We start from the raw sequence: 21,302 nt of genomic DNA on the forward strand, positions 1-21,302 counted from the left end.
AAACTCTTAACACTTAAAAAAAGATGCAAGAAATGAAAATAAATGAGTAAAAACATGAATATGTAAAGCATGGGCAGAGTGAGGGGGTGGCTTACAGGGCTGAAGCCCCGAAGGTTTTCTCAAAAGCCCTGAATCTTTTAGGCTTGACAAAGTATTTTTTCTGCTTAGTGTTATGATTAATACATGCAGAAAGAAATCATTTATAATATACATATGGGCATGGAATTTACATTCATGTAGACAAATTAAATTAACTTTTTAAATGTTTCTTCTTAGACTGTATGCTACAGTGTAAAATGTTTTTAACACTGTATTAGATATCAACATTTTCTGTATTTTTGAAAGTATATCTAAATCTAGAACACCACATCTAGTTTTTATTCTCTTTTTTAAATGAATTTTGTGAATTTGAAACTTTTATATTTTATTCATACACTCTCCGTGTTTTGTAAATAAAAAAAGAAGTAGCAGACTTACAGCTTATTGTGGTTTTTGGAATGATGGGCACACTTTGAGAACCAAATGAATTTAGATAAATGATGCTGGTCGTAAGGGATGTCATTTTAAAAGAGGGAACTGGATCATTTTTCCCACATGATGTATAGATGTGGTGGTGTTTTAAACCTAAATTTGCATTCAGGTTGTTTCAAAATAGTGCATATAACTGCCTGATGAACAAAAACTACCCTTGGACCCTCCTAAGTTTGAGCTAAGGCCCTGGTATCAAACACCTCTAGCTCTGTCCCTGATTTAAAGTAATGATTTACAATGAAAATGAACATACAAAAAGAATGACTTTCATGGCCAAAATATTACAGCAAATATTGAAACATTGCCATATCCATGGACAAAATGAACATAACAGCATGTGGTGCAATAAACTTTTATCACAAACATGATCTTGTTTTCCGATTGTAAGAAGCCAACAATGTGATTGAAATTTGGTCGATTGCCCAGCGCTAAGTTAAATCAGACCGTGTTTTGTTTTCCATGCAATAGACCTGCATATAAAGAGACTAAACACTGCCTGCATGTTTACTGTAGGCCAATTTCCCACCATGGGGCACAGTTGCCAGGCAACTTCATGACTGGGAATTTTCCCACACCCATGGGTTTAACCTTGGTAAAGGGCAAGTGGAACTTAAGGTAGAGTGACAAGAGAGGAAAGTGTGCTGCTGAACCTATTTCTGCAACTGACCTTTGCAAAAATTAGATGAGAAGCCCCTTGAATGAATACTGAGTACCTGATAATTCCTTAGCTGCTGCATAAACCCTGGTAGTTTACTGGAGACTTGGCCCATTAGCCCAGTAGTGCAGATGTTGCAAGCTGTTGCTGTGGTGGAACACCATCTGCCACTAAAGCGGCTGGTGCCCTCCCACCTTTGGAGACAGACAGGTGAAGAAATTAAAAGGGTGCGGGATGGGGTGGCTACAGGACGAACAACAGAGTTATTGATAGGGATGAGGGGGTCAAAACCCTGGAAGGTTGGAGATTTCCCCTATATTTAATGAAGTGGGGTCAGGTTAGGACAACTCTGTGCTTATGTGTGTGCATGTGTGTTTGTGTATGTGTGTAAGAGAGAGAAGAGTTTCTGCAAACTTAATAAATTAGTCTTCAAAAGAAATTAAAACATTGCACTGCACCATTAAAATAAATGCAAAATATAGCAGTCACCAGCATGCCATTAATATGTGGTTGCTCGCGCTATTTAGTTTCTTGTTCCTAAATGTAAATATGTATTGTAGAATTAGTGACTGCATAAATATTCACCCCCTTTAAAGTGACTGACCCAGTGCAACAGAGGTTCAGCCAATTGGCCTAGTAGTCTCACATTTGGTTAATTGGGTTCACTTGAGTGCAGTGAATGTGTCTGAAGTGATTGTAGTATGGAGACACCTGTGCCTGGAAGGTCCAGTCACTGGTAAGTCAGCATTCCTTGCTACCATTACAACATGAAGACAAAAGAATACTCCAAGGACCTCAGCCAAATGGGTATTGAAAAGTAAAAGCCAGGAGATGGATTCAAGAGAATTCCAAGGCACAAAACATCCCCAGAGTTTAGTTAAAATCATTATCAGTATGTACTTTAAGCAGCAGAACTTAAACTAAAATAAGAGCTTGTGTCTCACGTTATTTGAATTATAAATCAGCCTCTATGTATGTTTCTACAGAACCATTGTGTTAAGATTGAAGTCACCAGTTAATGGTATATTTTATTCCTTTTGCCTTAGCCAGATGATCAGATGAGCCTTGTTGCTGTAATGCTCTACGACTTTCAGGACAGAAAATTCCTCCCAAGGAAAAGCCACCAGAAGGAGGAAATCATACAGGAAGTAAGAGATGTGGAGAGTTGCCTCCTTAGGTAAGGGAAGAAATAGAACAAAGAGGCAATGACAACAAGGGAAGTTAGAAGCATATGCAGAGTGCATATGGAAATAAAGATGAATATCTCCTCTTTTGTGTGTGTTTTACAAAGATGTAAAACCAAGCTGGCAGCCTCACTTGCCCGCTGCAGGATCAGACGTGACCTCCTATCCATTGAATGTTTTCTGCCAGAGAGTGTGAAGAAGAAGCAGGAGAGGTCCAGCAGCCTTCCACTGTATGCATGGGTGAACACGCAGAGGAGCAGGTCAGCACACACACGCTTTCTTCCCCAAACAGAGCTGCAGATAACATCTACCTGTACCTGCACACCTGTATGTACACACAGAAATGCACTCTAAGCATATTTTGTGCAAGCCTCTAAACACACACCTACATCCACACAGACCTTTAACTTGGGGTGCTACCAAATGTTTTATGGGCCAGGTGCCTGGCTGACATCCAATTAAACCACTGGACTGTATGTGGGTGTGTGTGTGTGTGTGTGTGTATATGTCTCATTGGTTGTGTGTGTGTTAATGCGTGTTCTAGCACGCCCCCTGACAGGCTGATTCAGTTAGGTGTAAATCCTGCTGCTATGGACAGATTCAATCAGCAGCAACCCTCAGCAGCTCTAGGACTGTAAAGGTCACTTGTTGGGACTAGTGTTGTGTGTGTAGGCGTGTGTATTTCAATGGCTTTTACTGCTGAATTTCACCATAAAAGTTCTTTCAAAGGCCACATAGAAATTTGATGTTATTATTATCTATGATGACAGTCCTCTTTGCCTCCTTTCCCCTTCTCTCCTTCCCTTATCCCTTCTCTTGGGCTTTCACTAATCTCTTTTCCTCTTTTCCTTTGCTTTTAGCCTCAGTGAGGCCCAAAGTGTGCTGAAGACGGCAGGCTTCACGCAGGTGGAATCAATTGGGCAGCTGGAGGGCCAGACCTTCTGTCAGGATCCCCACTGTGGGGATGTACTGGTATTCCCTGCTCAGCTGAAGGCTCAGCTGTACTCCACTGAGCTGCTTAGCAACCACAAACTTATCATCCAGGTATGAGCTTCGCAGAGGGAGACGAGCGCTCTAACAAGAGCAGCCTTCCTCCCTGTAGACTTCAATATAGCTGCTGAAATCTGCTCAGCCTGTTCAATCTCTGATATTATGCAGAATTTCACTCTGGTAATGGCTCTGCTTGGATTGATTAGAAGACTGACATCCCATATGCCAATGAAGATTAGTTTGCCCAGATATAGATATTTCACACTACTTCCTCTCATCTGGCCATACTTCACTCGGAGCCGTAAAGATTTCTCCAGTCTGGGAGGGGGAGAGTGCTTTAATCATTTAATTTCTACTCCATTAAAGTCAAGCTGCCATACAAACTGGAGGCAGCACACAGCACCACAACACAATTAAATCAGATTTTGCAGCCAAATTCAATCAAATATTCAACACTGCTGCTTAATTTATCACCCCTCCCATTCTCTATTTTATGAGGCCTCATCACACTTTCTCTCCCCTTTTTCTTTTCTTTTTCATTGTCCTTGTTCTTCTCCTTGTTGGTTTGTCCTCCCTTGACAAACAATGTGATCTGGATACTAACTACAGAAACTCAAGCCATCCCAGTGCACCCTCAGGAATACATCTAGCTCTATTTTCAGAGGGCACCCCATTGATTGAAGGACATCTTGGCTGTAATCTGACTGTAGTGTTACTCCCAACCCCTGCCTGTATTCATCCTTTTTACAGCTCCTGAGTATACCTGCTTTGCAACAGCTACTCCCAACTCCCTCTCCTGTCTCATCTGTCCCTGTAGTAGTGAAATTTACCCCTTACATATAATGCTTACTTTCACAGCTACACCATCTTCTCCTGATACTTTCAATTCCAGTTTAAAGAACAGAATGTTTAGTGTGTTCATCTTATGCAAAAAGTAATACATAAATTCAATGTGACTCCAGGATAAATTCTGCAGCCTAGGCCCCAATGCAGTGTGCTCCCTGCTACCAGAAGAAGGAGATGTGCTCATGCTGGGATGTTTCTCAGGCCTCACTGTCTCCCACACTGCTTCCCTTGTTTCCAAGAGATATAAAGCCGAAAGCAATAACCAGCCCACGGTCTATGTTTGTGTCAGTGACCGGACAGACACTCAGAGGAAGGACCTACAGCAGGCTATGACTGCCACTGGCTGCAAGAGTATGCATAACACAGATGAGTACAATGCTTGTTGTGCCTTAATTCTGTGAGTCCCTAGGCAATGTTTGTATGAAACAGCTAAAGTGGGAGACTAAAATATATCAGAAATCCATACAGTGCCTAGAAAGTATTTGGCCCTTTGGATGTTTTTTCCCTTTAATTGATTTTATAAATCAATCATGCTCAATAAAATGTGTTTTTTTGTCAACAAAAAAATCTCTTTATGTCGAAGTGAAACAGGTTTCTACCAAGTAAATTCAAATTGTTAAATAAAAATATGTAAGGTAAACTAAGTGACTGCATACATATTCGTCCCCTTTGAAGTGACTGACCCAATTCAACAGAGGTCCAGCCAATTGATCTAGTAGTTTCACAATAAGGGAAATGGGGATCACATTTGTGCGGTCATTGTGTCTAAAGTGATTTTAGTATCTAGTACCTCTGTCTGGAAGGTCCACTCACTAGTTAATCAGTATTCCTGGCTGCCATTACACCACGGAGACTAAAGAACACTCCAAGCAACTCAGAGAAAAGGTTATTGAAAAGTTAATTCAGGGGACGGACACAAAAATAATTTCCAAGGCACCATAGGGGCATGCCAAAACCACTCATACACAGCGTTTGGGGAAGGGGAGAGCCTTTGAAAAAAAAAGAAAAACTCGGAGGGTGATTGGATGAATGTTCTGTCTGTCACATCTTTACGGGCCAATCAAAGCAACTAAACCCGTGATGTGGCTACCAGCGAGCTGCGCCCCTACTGAAGGAGTAAACTCCATTAGAGCTGCATAATGTGAATCATGGCGACTGTAGACATGTCAGGACACGACTTTTGTTATTTTTGAAAAGTAAACAACTCAGTGCTGTTCTTTGTTCTTCTTTTAACGAAGATATGTTTTCAAGTTCTGACAAAACTGGCGCTTTAGCAGCATCCACACTAATGTCTTCTGCCATAATTGCACCGGCCTCTTGTTGCTGCTTGTTTTGTTTTCACGACTCTGCTGCCCCCGAAAGTACTGCCCCTTGACGCTGATCGGTCCTGTCACTTTCTAACCGGGCCCAAATGGTTCAGACGGGAGCTTTGCAAGATGGATTGGCCAGTGAGAAACACAGAAACAGGTGTATCCATCTGCTTTGCAAGGTTTACATCCTCCTGGGTTCAGCTAAACCCATTATCAAGAAATGGAAGTAATATGGCACGTGTAAATCTGCCTAGATCAGGCTGTCTTTTCAAACTAAGTGACTGTGCAAGAGCAAGACTAGTGAGAGAGGCCACCAAGACACCTCTGACTACTTACCACTCAAAGCTTCATGGCGAACTAGAGTTCACCAAAAAGCATATGGGAGACTCCATGTTCAAATGGAAGAAAATTCATAGTCTGTTGAGACCGGAATAGTGCTTTTTGGCCAACAAAGACAAGACACTATGTTTGGTGAACACGAAACACTGCTCACCACCCCAAACACACCATCCCCACTGTGATTTATGGTGGTGGCAGCATCATGCTGTGGGGATGCTTCGTGACAGCTTGTAAATGTAGAGGGTAAAATGAATGTAGCAAAATGTAGGAAAACCCTGGAGGTAAATCTTTTTCAGTCTTCAAGAGAACTACAACATGAGAGGAGATTTATTTTCCAACAAGACAAAGCATACCCAAAGCATACAGCAAAAGCTACACAGAAATGGTTTAAAAACAATGAGGTGAATGATCTTGAGTGGCTGAATCTGTCACAGTGTCACTCCTCTGCTCACCTGCTGCTTTTTCACGCACACTGCCCTGCTGCTCCACTCTGCCAGTCAGTCACGCCCACCCAATCAGCCAACTCTGCTCACCTGTGCTCTTAGCTGCCTCTCATGCTCAATCAAGCCAGTTTTAAGCCTCCTCTGCTCAGCCAGACTCTGCCAGATTGTTCTTAGCCCTCATGCAAGACTTTCCAGCACTCTCTATAGGATTGACTACCCGGTACTGACCCTGCCTTTCTCTGACCTCTGAGCCTCGTCTCTGCCCCTGAAAAACACCTAAGCCTTCTATCCCTGACCTCAAGTTTTTGCCTCTGTGGATTGGATTCTGTCTGCTCGGCTCCTGGACTCCTCAGCTTGTGTGTGACAGCTCTGCTCAGATACAGTGAGTGTGTTCTCCTCCTGCTGGATCTTCTGGCTCTGACCCATCTTCTGTCTCTCCCCCAGCTGGGCAGGTCTTTAAGAAGTGATCATTTATTGTTGACCTGGTTGGTTCAAGTGCAGTTTGAGCTGTGATCATTAAAGGGCATTATGTCTAATTCTCCATCTCTAGTGTGTTTCTATCGGGCACTAAAACCACCTGTTACAGAATCAAAACCCAGACCTCAATCCAATAGAGAATTTGTGGCTGGACTTGAAAAAAGCTGTTCATGAGTGATCGCCTTGCAACTTGACAAAGCTTTCGCAACTTTCCAAAAAGAATGTAGTAAAGTTGTAGTGTCCAGATGTGCTAGCCTTATTGAGACCTATCTACTTAGACTCACGGATGTGATTGCAGCCAAAGATGCATCTACTAAATACTTATTTGATGAATATTTATGCAGTCACTTATTTTACCTTACATATTTTTTAAAATTTACATTACTTTGTAGAAATCTGTTTTAAATTTTACATTAAAGAGTTTTTTTGTTTTTTTTTTTTGTCAAAAAAACCCCACAAAAAACAAATTATGTTGACCATGATTGATTGATAAAATCGGTAAAACAGGTCCAAAGGAGTGAATACTTTTTATAGCCACTGTATGCTTTCTTTGTGAGCACGTTAATACAGCAAAGTGTTAAGTTTGTGTTTAGAAATGAGTGATTGCTTCCCACAACCAGGAATAAATGCTTGAAGGGTGGTTAGTTGTTCTTGTCAGTATACCTCAGATATTATTGTTTAGGAAACTTCAGCGCTGTATCTAAACATTAAATAGTGACAGAGGATGCGATTTCAGTTAGTCATAAGGGAAACAATTAGTGTCTGTGACAAGGCCGACATTTTTGTAATTGCAAAACACCCCCCCAGGCTGGCTATTTTTCTATACCGAAGTAAGTGGGGAAACTTGAGGCATTGAGCCAGTGTGTGTTTGTGTTTAATTAATCTTTACGTGCATCCTGCTTAGACGTAAAGCTGATACTAGAGGACTTCCACTCTTTGGATGGAGGTGATAAGCGGCTCCAGAAGGTGCGTGTTATCCTCTTGACCCCCAAGTGTTCTGTGTCTGCTGTCAGCAACGTGATGGAGTTCATACTACAAGAGATTGGAGGTAAAAAGTAAACACTCTTAGAAAGCTAGACATATGACTTTTAAATGTCCATACTGAAAAATGCCTAAGGATGCTCAGTAGTGAAAATTCAGAAACCAACTGAATGTGTTCTAAGACTCTGAGGTCCTACTGCAGAACCTGCTGAGCTCAAACTCAGGATCTGTGAGTGCAAAATTAGAGGAAAACTCCTAACCCACAGCACATACACTATATTGCCAAAAGTATTCGCTCACCTGCCTTGACTAGCATATGAACTTAAGCGACATCCCATTCTTAATCCATAGGGTTTAATATGACGTTGGTACACCTTTTGCAGCTATAACAGCTTCAACTCTTCTGGGAAGGCTTTCCACAAGGTTTAAGAGTGTGTTTGTGGGAATTTTTGACCATTATTCCAGAAGCGCATTGGTGAGGTCACACACTGATGTTGGACGAGAAGGCCTGGCTCTCAGTCTCAGCTCTAATTCATCCCAAAGGTGTTCTATCGGGTTGAGGTCAGGAATCTGTTCAGGCCAGTCAAGTTCATCCACATCAAACTCTCCCGTCCATGTCTATATGGACCTTGCTTTGTGCACTGGTGCACAGTCATGTTGGAACAGGAAGGGGCCATCCCCAAACTGTTCCCACAAAGTTGGGGGCATGGAATTGTCCAAAATCTCTTGGTATGCTGAAGCATTCAGAGTTCCTTTGACTGAAACTAAGGGGCCAAGCCCAGCTCCTGAAAAACAACCTCACACCATAATCCCCCCCCTCCACCAAACTTTACACTTGGCACAATGCAGTCAGACAAGTGCCGTTCTCCTGGCAACCGCCAAACCCAGACTCATCCATCAGATTGCCAGTGGAGAAGCACAATTCGTCACTCCAGAGAATGCGTCTCCACCGCTCTAGAGTCCAGTGGCGGCGTGCTTTACACCATTGCATCCAACGCTTTGCATTGCACTTGGTGATGTATGGCTTGGATGCAGCTGCTCGGCCATGGAAACCCATTCCATGAAGCTTTCTACGCACTGTTCTTGAGCTAATCTGAAGGCCACATGAAGTTTGGAGGTCTGTAGGGATTGCCTCTGCAGAAAGTTGCCGACCTCTGCGCACTATGCGCCTCAGCATCCACTAACCCCGCTCCGTCATTTTACATGGCCTACCACTTAGTGGCTGAGTTGCTGTTGTTCCCAATTGCTTCCACTTTGTTATAATACCACTGACAGTTGACTTTTGAATATTTAGGAGCGAGGAAATTTCACTGGACTTGTTGTACAGGTGGCATCCTATCACAGTACCACGCTGGAATTCACTGAGCTCCTGAGAGCGACCCATTCTTTCACAAATGTTTGTAGAAACAGTCTGCATGCCTAGGTGCTTGATTTTATACACCTGTGGCCATGGAAGTGATTGGAACACCTGATTTCAATTATTTGGATGGGTGAGTGAATACTTTTGTCAATATAGTGTATCTTACTTTTTTCTCTCCATTAAGGTCTTTTCTGTGCAAACAAAGACTATAAATATCAGATAAAGCAGTTTTCACTGAATATCTTTGTTGCCTAGGTCCTCAGTACTTACCTTTTCTTCTTCTCCAGAGTTTTATTGATTAAATTATTTTTATTACATTGCTCCTCTTTTGAAAAAAGCCATTTTAATTTTTTTCACAGACACAGACTTGCTCCAGGACTTATCCAGGGACTCCATAGCCCAGAGCAAACTGGAAGCTCTGGTCACCCAGCAGAAGAAGGATATTGATCATGCCTTGAAATGTGAGTGTTGAACCACCTGCTCTTATGTTGACATGTGCACACACGCCCACACGCAGTATGAGCTCAGTCTCCAGAGTGAGGCCTCTCTCACCTCTCTGACACACTGAAGCTTATACTTCCTAATTATCTAATCTGGTTTACCATTAGTTTGAAGCCTGTGGTGTCCCTAGGAGATTGTCTGAGTCTTAATTAGGAATGCTAATGTTTCTGTGCACTGGCCAGCCACAGTCTGATGAAGCATTCCTTGCATATTTTAATTAAGTGATTTGTGATATTGCTTTGTACTGCCCTGCCTTTAGATCTGATAGATTAGAGACCTGCTTTGGCAAGACATGATATTGTATTCTTTACAGATGTCCCAGTTTTAACTCGACATGACTTTTTGATGATTTTTTTTTTTAATCAATGTTCAATGCATTCTATGCTTTACTCCATTCAGCAGTGTTAAATGTATGTCCATAAGCTACACTCATTAGCCCCCTGTCTGTTGTGCTGTTCCTCTGTGTTTAGTCGATGTCATGCTCATCGAGCAGGTAGAGTCTTTCTGTAAGTGATGAAAACCAGCTGCTCTAATCACACTGACATCGATTGGCCTTTGTCTACATTTTTTGCTAGAGTAGATACTTTCTAATAGGACTGTTAATTAATGGTGGGTGTGTATCGAGTTCCTTAGCTTGGTTGAGTCAATGGTTTCATTTTAGCATCTCCACACAGGCACATGCACTGAAAAATGCTCACATCAACAGATACAAACACGTCTGTAGCTCTCAGTGTTACAGTTTTAAAGTGGTCCCTTTTAAGCCGGGCATCTCTTTAAAAATGTCGTTGCTGCATACCTCTGTCTTTGAGTCTTCATTGTTCTGCCTTGTTAAGACTGATTTTTTTTTTTACATTGGTTTTGATCCAATTCGTCAAATCTGAACGGGTTTATTTTTTTATCTGCTTGGTCTTAATTGTTTCTGTCTGGTTGTAATTAGATAGACACAAAGTAATAAACAGCTCAGATGAAGGAAATCAAATCAACAAGCCAGCAGCAGTTGAAATAGAAGTGCAATGCACATACATAAACAGCTCTAGAAATTAATATTCAATAGCCTTGTTCTTCAAAGGGGGGCCATTAATAAGGAGGATGGCTCTGTTTGAATAATCAAATTAAATGGCCTTAAAGTCAGATTAAAAAAAATCCAGGCATTTATGATCTTCTCTGCCTCTGGCTTAATGTGACTATATTTTAAGATTGCTGTAGAGCTAAAGTGTCAGTAAAGCTACTGTTGTTTTGTACTTTATAACTCTACACTAAAAGACAATCTATTGGAAAAACTTAATTAACTGTGAGCAGGATATTCTTCTGAAACAAATTAGTAACTCCAACACAAACTCAAATACATCCATGCATTACATTTTGTTTAAGTTAGTTAATCTCAATATTATTAGACATGTCTAATATAAGAAAGAACTCAAAACGATGTAGCTAGTACTGTATAACCTTATTAACTTGTTTCACAGAAACAAAATGATTTGACGTTGTTCCAGCTCAATGAAAGTGCTTCATGTTTGCATAAAATATTCAGAATGAGCTAAATCTATTCTGTTATTTTTAAATAGACTTAAATTCTAGAGTATGTGTTTCCCTTTCATTAAGTCCACTAATGCTGGCCTTACACTAGAGGACTTCAAAACTGTCAAAATGTTTTAAAAGACTTTTAAAAGACTTACATCTGATGCCCTCTTACATCTAAAGACAATTTGTCAGCAAGTCACTGAGTTTTTAGTCACAGACCTTTAAGATTTTACAAAGACTACAAGACTAAAATAAGATTCCTTTTGAGATTATATCCCATCGTGCACCTTTTAGAAATTCCCAATAGCAACATTTGGGCCGAGAAAAAGATGGAGAAGGAGATGGAGTTTGGATATGAGTTAATATCTCTTATGATTTGATATTTTTGAATAATTTACAAGGAGTAAAACAGAAGGAAAATCATAAAAACGGAAGCAACTGTGCAACAACTGAAGAAGTGTCCCAGACACACTTTAGAACAAAAGTACTGTATGAAAACATGATTTGTCTCACCACAGAAACAAACTGTTCGGGCTTATTCAAAAAAACCCAATGGGATTTACTTTACCTATGGTGTCAGTCTGGAATGAACTGACAGAGAAGATACACAGACAGCTGTGCAGAGAGTGTATCAGAGTGTAGCTCTGATCAGAAGTTTCTCTATCTCTTGAGTTCTGAGTGGACATGCTGCTACTTCATTGAAATGGCTCATGCTCATGTTTTGAAAAGTGAACTGTTTGGGCATGCTCATGCACAACACTGGCTGAAAGAATGCCCTGAAACTGCTCAGATTGAGTTTTATGACCACCTTACACCAAATGACTGAGAGCACTAGAACTTTAGCAAGGCTCTTTACTCCAACTTTGGAATTTTGTCTGTGATTTTGAAATCGCTTGAAAAGTCGTCAGCATAAGTCATAAACTTTCAAAGCAATGTAGTGTATTGCAAGGAGCAAGTGTCTTATCATAAAGGAAGAAATACAGGACATGCTCTTTAAATAAGAGTAGACCACCAATTTAATTGAAGCCTGATAATTACCACAGGTAGGAAGTCACTAACTGAGTGTCTCCACTTAAAAATGACAACAATCCACCAGCAAAAGAATCCCAACAGTGATCACTGCACAACAGGCAACATCCAAACACATCTTCACACATCTAAAATACAAATAAACACTCAGCCAAGGACATGATGGTAAACTGCACCCACATATCCCCCAACATGCTACAATATTTTCAATATATATTTGGTTTAACACAGCAGTGTTTTGTACATTTTCTTGACACAAATGAATTAGGTTTAAACAGCATATTTCAGAAATGTCCTTTATTATATACACAGAGCTGATACAGTTACTTAAGCACAGGTCATTCATATGTACAGTTTCAGGCAGTTTAGTCTACTTCTTTTTTGTTCTACTTGAACTACTGCCACATATCAGATTTTAGAATTGTCTCATAGCTAATTGACTGAATATAAACATTTTGTGTGAAAGCAGCACATGTCTATGTGTGCCATTCAGTTAGAATGAGTTAGTTAAATCATTAAAAAAAAAAAAAAAAAGAAAAAAATGCAAGAAATGCCTGAATTAGTTCTTGGAGTGTAGTTGTCACAGATGTTACTGATGTATATGAGCATAATGGTTGCAATGCAGAGGCAGAATAACTTTATTATCTAACTAGCATTTACGTACTTACAGTTTCATACAATATAATTTTTTTCTGTTAAGTTTCTAAGGTTTCGGCAGTTATATACTCCACCTGTTCATCGTACTCTGATGAGAATGAAGCGGTGGTGAGCAGAGCCCTGGAGCAAGCCAAGGCCCACTCTGAGCAGGAAGGAGAGCCAAGACAAGCAACCTTCAGGTCAATCTCAGTCTGTGTAGTGCCTCTGTGCTCTGGTGTGCGTTCTGCATCTGTCTCTGTCCTTGTTTTTGTTTTTTTGTTTACTCGCTGTCTGTCATCCTGCTGGGGTGTTTGTCTGTCTCCCTTCAGAGCAGAATCTGTCAAAGGCTTGGCGCACCTCAGGCACAAACTGAGGGAGATTCAGTAAAGATATAATCAAAGGTGCTGTTTTATGTATCTAAATACTGTGAAAAGGGCAGATAAAACGCTTTTCCGACTGCTTGCCCTCTCCTAGACACTTTTTTCATTTGTTTTTGTGTGTGTACATTGGTGTGGTTGAAAGTCTTGCTGAAGTTTACGATTCCTGTAGAGTTCAATATACCAAGACTGAATCCGCTCTGCGGTAAGCTGTCTCAGTGTGCTGCCAGTGCCTCAGGCTAGAAGAAATAAAACACAAGTATTATTAATGGAATGAATCACACTTGCTTTACCAAGCTAACTAAATGTATGTACATCTACTTAGCCAATGTAGTATGTGTTTTCTGCTGCAGCCTCTCTGTATTTTAGTATCCTGTATTTCTCTGCCTTTGTTTCATCTAGGCTGAGTCCATCCCCGTTCAGCAATCCTCACCACCCTCAGGGTCAGGAACAGACAAACTCTTTCTTCGTGTTGGAGCCCTCAGCACAAAGCAATGGTTGCTTTCTGGCTGTTCTCATGAAAGAGGTAAGCATCACTCGACAGAAGACCTTTCAGAGTCAGTGGTAAACACTGAGGAATTGACAAACAAAGTTGATATCTGCATCTATTATTTATTCTTGCACTCGAATAATCTAACACAGGGAGACTGGGGTCAATTAAGCATCTAAATATTTTATTATGTAAACTAAAGACCACAAGAAAGTATCATTGATAGCACAACAAAAAAAAGGTTCAGCATCACAGCCATTTCTTTTTTTGTCTTAATGTTTATATTAGGGCATTTTTGTGCCTTTATTTGATGGAGGAGGATAGTGGATAGATTTGGAAACAGGGATGAGAGCAGGGGAGAGACATGTGGTAAAGGGCCTCAGGCTGGATTCGAACCAGGGCCATCTGGGGTGTGCCTTAAACCGCTTGGCTACCTGTGCCCCATCACAGCCATTTTTTTATGATGTGGTTTCTCGGAGGTGCTGCCTCCACTTTAAAAGGGAATGATTAGTAAAAATACAATTTTTTTTTCATGATATGCAAAATTTAAAGCTCAGTTCAGACCAAAAATTTGTAACGAGATGAGTTTGAACTTGCAACTTCTTGGAACAGGCTGTTCTGCAATGTTCTAAACACCTGCCAGTTCATAACATAGTGACTAAAGGAGACGCTGCATCATGTAGGTGGCAATGACTCTCGAAGTCACTCAGTTTAAAAATTAGGGCTAACACCTTTCATCTGACTGGACAGATAGTTAGTCAGTATGCCCTCATCTGACCAAGATTCCTGTTCGTCGGTTGGTCATGTGCTTGCGTGCAAGAACAAAACAGCTGAGTGTGCAGCTGATTGACAGACACAGCAGGAGAGAGGAGCAATGCTGGGCAATACAGGCAGAGAGACACAGTGGTTAGGCTGCAAATAACTTGGAAACAACAGTTCTTAAACTCGACATGAAGATGCAGACTTTTTGTAGGCTACTGACATGGCACTGCTGATGGTCCCTGAGTCAGCTGTCATTTTAGTACAACAAAATGAGGATAAAAATAATCAATAGTGCCTCATAAAGCTTGTTATATTTATTTTTTTAAGGTCATCCAGACCACCAGAGGGTGCAATGAGGAGCAGGTTACGATTCAAGCAAAGTTTTTTTTTTTTGCCTTTTTTTTTTTTTTTTTTTTAACCTGTGTGGGTGTAATTCTAGTTGACCAAGATTTTCTTCGGTTGACTTAAGACCTATTAAAAATGATTTACTTTTGTTGTTACTGCACAATAATTCTGATTTTACAAGAGGGATAGTTTTATTTTTTATTTAATTCTTTTTATGTGTTTTTCTCCATCATATGTGGGTGCAAAACTGTGATTCATCAATAAATCCTCCTTCTCATCACCATCACAGGGTGGCAGCGCAATGTCATGGCACATATAAAGTCAAAAATGCTTTGCTAGCTCAGTCTTATTATGACACAGATATACTATTATAACGATTGATTTTCCATGGACACTCCTGCTTACAAGTGCAGTGTGAAAACTAGGGGAACAAGTTAACTGGTGTTAATAGCCCTTCAAAACAAGATTCATATTCCCCTTTTTCCCATTTAGCTAGTTGCAGGATGTTACAAATAGTTATCTGGGACTTGACTAGGTGAATAGCAGGCAACTGCATCAGACATCTTGATTAGAGCTGTGATGGCTTCAGACTGCTGCGACTGTTACCAGCTACATTATAAAAACATCCTTTTGTGTCGTTATTCTTTGGTCTACACTGGGCTTAAAGGTCGCATATTTTTCCCCTTCAAGACAAGTTTATATTGTTCTCAGAGGTCCTCAAAACATATCTTTGAAGTTAGTTGCTGAACAAACACTCCAGTATTGGATTTTTGCATGTCTAAAAACCCCTCTGTTTCTGCCCTGCACAGAACAAGCTGTTTCTGTGCCTGTGGCTTTAAATGTTAATGCTGTCTGACTCCACCCCTGACCACACCCCTTTCAGGAAATTGATGTGGCTTAATGGATAATGCTCTGCTGATCCTGGTCTTAGCTGCCAGCTCCCTGTATTTTCCTGTTTCTCTTCAGCTGTCTGATTGAATAACAGCAATAGCCTAAAAAAAATATTTAATAAATCTTTGTTGTGGTTTTTATTTTATTTGATTTAATAGTCACTGTTATTACTCCCTCAAAAGGTGACAACATCAGTCTACTGGTGCTGCCTCTGCTTTCTGGCAGTGCAGCCAAAATAATGAGCAGGGACTAATCTCACCCATTTAGTATCGGGCTCTGGCAGCTGCCTTTTCTTCAATTACATACTTGTGCCAACAGCAGACAAACACCTGATCATTGGCTTTCCCAGAGTCACAGACAGCTGAGGCCTGTACGACGAAGCTGGATTAACACACCCGGGATATCTCTCCGCTAGCTGGATTGACTTATCAAGATATTCGCAATCCAAAAACTTTCATGAGGGATTGAAGTTAGCACTACTGGTCTACGTTTCAGTGTGTTATATGCAGGACTTAATTTGGGCCGGATCCCGCCGTAACAAGATCCGGGACCTCTCAGATCGTGACCGGCACTTATTTGATTGGATCCAGCACTTCCAGGGGAGGCAGGTGCATAATACATTTCTGCCGGCGAGTGTGTAAACAAAACTTTGCGTGTTAGTTGTGTAGTGTGTAGAGGAGTACAGACTGTGTGTGACTGTATGTTGAAGCCTATGGTTAGGCAGGCTAAACAAAAAAAAGCGTCACTTCACATCCTGACTTGTGCGCAAAAGCATCATATCGGTAAACAACCGACCAATCACAGACAATCAAGCGCTATTTTCAAAGTTAACACTAGCAGCGAGAGTTAATTTCAGCTAACAAAATGGACAAACGAACATTTATGAAGGAACAAAATAAAAACAGCTGTGACTGAGAAGTCATCAGCAGCAGTCGCTGGAACAACAGCTGATGCACCTGCAGACACTGAGTTACCGTCACCTGTGAAGCAGGTGAGAGCTGAGATGAAGAGTTAGCAACACCCACTAGCAGGCTGCTATCACGGGGTACCTGAATAACAGCAGGACAAACGGGACAGCCCATAGAGAAAAAGGCAGCTGTTCGTCCGTGTCAAAGTGTCACATATTACTATATCAAGGCAAGACCAAGTTTAATTATAAATTTGGCCGCTGTGCCTTAACATGAGCTCTTTATTTTCGCTGACTATCATTATTTTTGGATGCATTTATAGCTTTATTACGAGATAAAACAAGCTGTCAGCAGATCATTCAGTGACGCCTGAAGTGTGTGAATTCTGACATGTGAGCAGTGCAGGGCTGTAGTTTTAGCCTTTCTCCTGTCTGTTTTGGCATAGATATAACGTTGGCATGTGTGCTGTGAACTGTGGAAGCAGTCCACAAATCTTTGAATGAAAAGGCACTAAGATGAGAGACAGAGGGTCATCCATAATCAGCTGATAGAAAAGTTTAGTTTTAGCAGACAAGCTCTGATTGGATAACAGAGTAATATCTACTAAATACTAAATGAAGTGACAGGTACAATTTGATAAATAATTATTTCAACAGAATAAGCTGTTTGTTGTGAAAGTTTAGTAATATTTATGCTGAGAGAGGCTAAGTGAGCTGTCCTTGGTGCTGAAATGCGGCAGATTTGACTGACAGCTGCCGCTCAGAGAGAGAGAGAGAGAGAGTGAGATGCTGTCCATCGATGGGCGATTGTACGTGCTTTTCTGCAGCTCATTCTTTTTTTTAATCATTTAAAGTAATAGGTTGTTTGCAGTCACACGATCTTCTTGGCCCGTTTTTACACAAGGCACTGACCAAAACCGGAACTTGAACATTTACAAATTAAGCACTGGTTATATGTCTTTTTATTAATTCTATGCGGAAATTAAACCCAAGGAGTGTCTCTAATTTGATTTAGGTTTATTGTAGTGATTCCCAATACTGTCTGTGGTGTCAGAATAACCTTCCAAAGCAGATGGATACCCCCGTTTCCTTGTTTCTCACTGGTAAATCCATCTTGCAAAGCTCCCATCTGAACCGTTTGGGCCAAGTTAGAAAGTGACAGGACCAATCAGCGACAAGGGGTATGTTATGGAGGAAGAGATTAGCATGGATGCTGCTGAAGTGTCAGTTTTATTAGAACTTGACATTTCAAGAAGAACAAAGAACAGCAGTGAGTTGCTTTCTTTTCAAAAACCACAAAAGTTGAGTACTTAAATGTCTATAGTCGTCATGTTTTCACGTTATTCCTCAGTAGCTGCTAACGCGCAGCTCGATAGTGGCTATGTCAAGGGTTTTGTTGCTCTGATTGGCCCGTAGAGATGTGACAGACAGGACGTTCATCCAGTCACACTCCGAGTTTTTTCAAAGCCTCTGCCTTTTCTCAGACGTTTCCTATTGAAGCTTTCCCAGATGGATGTGTGAAACACACCCATCTGGCGTGTCAGATTGGTGTCAGAAGCCTTTTAATACATTTTCTATCTCTGTTATGCGTGTTAATAATAAGGTTGCACTCTGCCTCTGTTTTGTTGTCAATGCATTCATTGCCTAATGTTTTTTTTTTCTGCAAAACTTACTTTCTCCTTTCTTTTATGTGGCTATCTGTTGAAATCTCTCTTCTCCTCTACCTCTTTAATAAGAACAGCTGGTTAGTCCAGCTCTTTCTAGCTATGGGTGCAGTTTGTTTTTAAAGGCAAGTCTTTTCAGGTCTTAGTGACCGGGTTTCCCCACATCCTCATAATCCACAGTATAGCCATGTTTACAACATACTCACATTATGAAATCTGGTTTTACACTTACGATAGCAGTGTGAGGTTATTAAGCCATTTCACCCCCATTGGGCATGACGGAGTTCTCATGCACCCTAGCGCCTGCTCCTTTCTGGCTGTTCATCATGTTTTATTCCTCCACAGATAGGAATGAAAAGATAATCAAACTGCTGTAATGGTGCCTCAAACAGGATTTTTTTTTCTCTCCACCTCCAATAAACTCAGCTAATCAAAAGTTATTGTGGCACTCTGAAAAATGCCATAAAAATAGCAATAATATAACTGTTTGAATGCTGTCTGGCTAACATTGACTTTGATAGCAGCACCCCGTAAAGCTCATTTATGAACACTCCATACTAAAACATCTGGGGACATTAAAGCAAGTCAAGTGATATGTTTCAGCCCTCATTTCCAAACAAAGCAGAGCAAATCACTGGCGAACTTAAAGAATGTAGGCATGAACAGAGGTTCAGAAACCTACACTTATTACTTTACCGTTATTTTTCCTCATTGTTTGGTAGTGTGAGCTTGCTTAGTTTGGATGTATGCATTGAAGAACAGCTGGTACTGTTCCAGAGGTTGGTTTGGCTCAGAGTAAGACGTTTTTGCTTAGTTTGGCACAGTGGTGAAGAAATGAGTGATTAACAGAGTATGGCATAGTTGGTTAGTAGAGATCGAGAGCATGTGAGATTTTCAGAGGTGAAGGGGAAAAACGGGAGGCAAGAGAGAGTGCCTGTTGAATAATTCAGCACCCCCTGTCTGTATGAGTTAGCATCAATGAAGTTCAGGGCGTCCACAAAAGACTGCATTAAAGCATGGCTTCTGAAGAATGTTTACCTGTGTGTACAGTGTCAACACACACGAGTAGCAGTAAACTTCTTGAATGCCTTTGCACAGCACTTTACAGTTAGTATGTACACACACACACACACACACACCCCCCCACCCACACCCCCCCACACCCACACACACACACAGATGTATAGAGGAAGACAAACATTTTATACAAGCTTAATACACATTTGCATTTAAGCGCATGCAAACACCCAAAACAAAATACACGCATAAACCCACACAAGCTGCATGTCCCAGTAGTGTGTGCAATGCTAGTGAATAATTCAGGTGTTGAAGAGAGCAGTAGGCTGCTGTGTGGGCTGCTGCTGAGACAGCAGGTGACCCTGCAGCCAACAGCAAGGACATGGTGGTCCTCTCCTCTCCTCTCCTCTCCTATCCTCTCCTCTTCGAGCTCTCTTTTCCTTCACTAATGTTTCCTATAGTGTATGGCACCTTGGCTATAACTTGTAAATTTATGTCAAAAAACTGTTTGCTTTATCTTTTTGGTGCAGACTTTGCAATATAATTATTGCAACAGCACTGATTTATGATTAGGTGCTTTTAGGACTGACAAAGCACTATGTTTGCATACATTTCTGTTTGTGTTGGTTGTTTTTCATTCATTACCTCTGCCAAGGAGGTTATGTGATCGGCAGGGTTTGTTAGTTTGTTAGTTTGTTTGTTAGCAACATAACTCAAAAAGTTATGGATGGATTTTGATGAAATTTACAGGAAATGTCAGAAATGGCATAAAGAAGAACTGATTAGATTTTGGGAGTGATCAGGATCACCGTCTGAATCCAGGAATTTTTTGAAGGATTCTTTACTATTGGGAGATAGGGCTAATGGTGGTGGTCTGCGCTCTCCGAGTGCTTTCTAGTTATAATTATTATGATTTCTAGCTGGCTGGCAGTGGGCTTATCTTGTACCTGCAGACTTGAGTTTTTATCTTTTAGAATAAATTATTTTTATTTACCTGCTTATACCATGGTACTGACCAAAACACTTATGACAAATAAATGTACATATTGTATCATTTAAAATTTTTGAAACAAATAAGGTCAATTTGTCACAAATTAATTTGTAATAACTAGGGCTGTCAAGATTATTTGGATTAATTGCAATTAACTACAATTTGCACTTTATGCACTAACTGTTTTTAATTGCAATTAATCACATGCTTTACTTTATCAAACATTGGTTTAGCCTCATCACCGCCCCTGCAGCCACAGTGTTGTAAAATATGTCTAACACTGCCCCTTAATGTCTTATTTCACCTTAAAAACTTACAGACAGCTCAGTAGACAAGTCAAAAGTCATCTTCACCTTTTGTTATCAAACATTTACCTTTTTTACTGTTCACTTATTCCTTACAATCCATAACAAGTTCCTTTTTCCATGGTTCGGTACATGAACCATGGAAAAATACATTTAACATACATTAAAGTCTTCACTCTAACTTTAAAGCAGGCCCTCACCAATAATAAGTCACTTACTCTTAGTTTAAGACAGTAGAAAAATCCAAAAATGACACAACAACAGTTTAGAATGCAAACTAGTGGAATTTTAAAATGTGATAAACAGGACACTTTTAATCGCTACTAACTACTGAAAAGCTGAGATTAACTGGGAATCAAAATTGTATTCTTTTGACAGCCCCAGTAATAACTTAGCCTCACACTGAAATTTACCATTCTGTAAAAATTGGGTAGTCAGAAGACATGAGACCACAAAGTAATGGAAATACAGTAAAATGGAGTTAAAGAGTTAATAAATTCAGGATTAGCTAAGGGACCAAAGCTATAAACATTAAAATCGAAATCACAGCAGCTTCATTCAACTGTAACATTTTTATCATCTAAAAAAGCTAGACCATATGACAGTGTGACCAGACTCACACGGGCCAATTCTGCTCCCTTTTGGAGGTGAATGCTTGCTGTGGCTCAGTGAAAGGGAAGTTTGACTCGGCACAAGGTCCTGCCTGTCTCTCTGTGGGATGGAAGGGTCACTGCTGGTTGGAGCAAGATG

General features: G+C 40.6%; 1 protein-coding gene across 1 annotated transcript in view; it reads left to right on the forward strand.

Annotated features, from left to right (window-relative positions):
- The window catches only part of LOC121516557 (putative methyltransferase NSUN7), a 37,122-nt gene that overhangs the window by 12,322 nt on the left and 3,498 nt on the right, over positions 1-21,302 (forward strand). The window contains exons 4-11 of the mRNA XM_041797904.1: positions 2,233-2,363; positions 2,478-2,630; positions 3,231-3,414; positions 4,323-4,557; positions 7,680-7,823; positions 9,476-9,577; positions 12,868-13,003; positions 13,583-13,706. Of these exons, the coding sequence (XP_041653838.1) occupies positions 2,233-2,363; positions 2,478-2,630; positions 3,231-3,414; positions 4,323-4,557; positions 7,680-7,823; positions 9,476-9,577; positions 12,868-13,003; positions 13,583-13,706 (1,209 nt within the window). The remainder of the gene's footprint in view (positions 1-2,232; positions 2,364-2,477; positions 2,631-3,230; positions 3,415-4,322; positions 4,558-7,679; positions 7,824-9,475; positions 9,578-12,867; positions 13,004-13,582; positions 13,707-21,302) is intronic.

The sequence above is a fragment of the Cheilinus undulatus genome, linkage group 10, assembly GCF_018320785.1.
Source record: "Cheilinus undulatus linkage group 10, ASM1832078v1, whole genome shotgun sequence".
Classification (NCBI taxonomy): domain Eukaryota; kingdom Metazoa; phylum Chordata; class Actinopteri; order Labriformes; family Labridae; genus Cheilinus; species Cheilinus undulatus.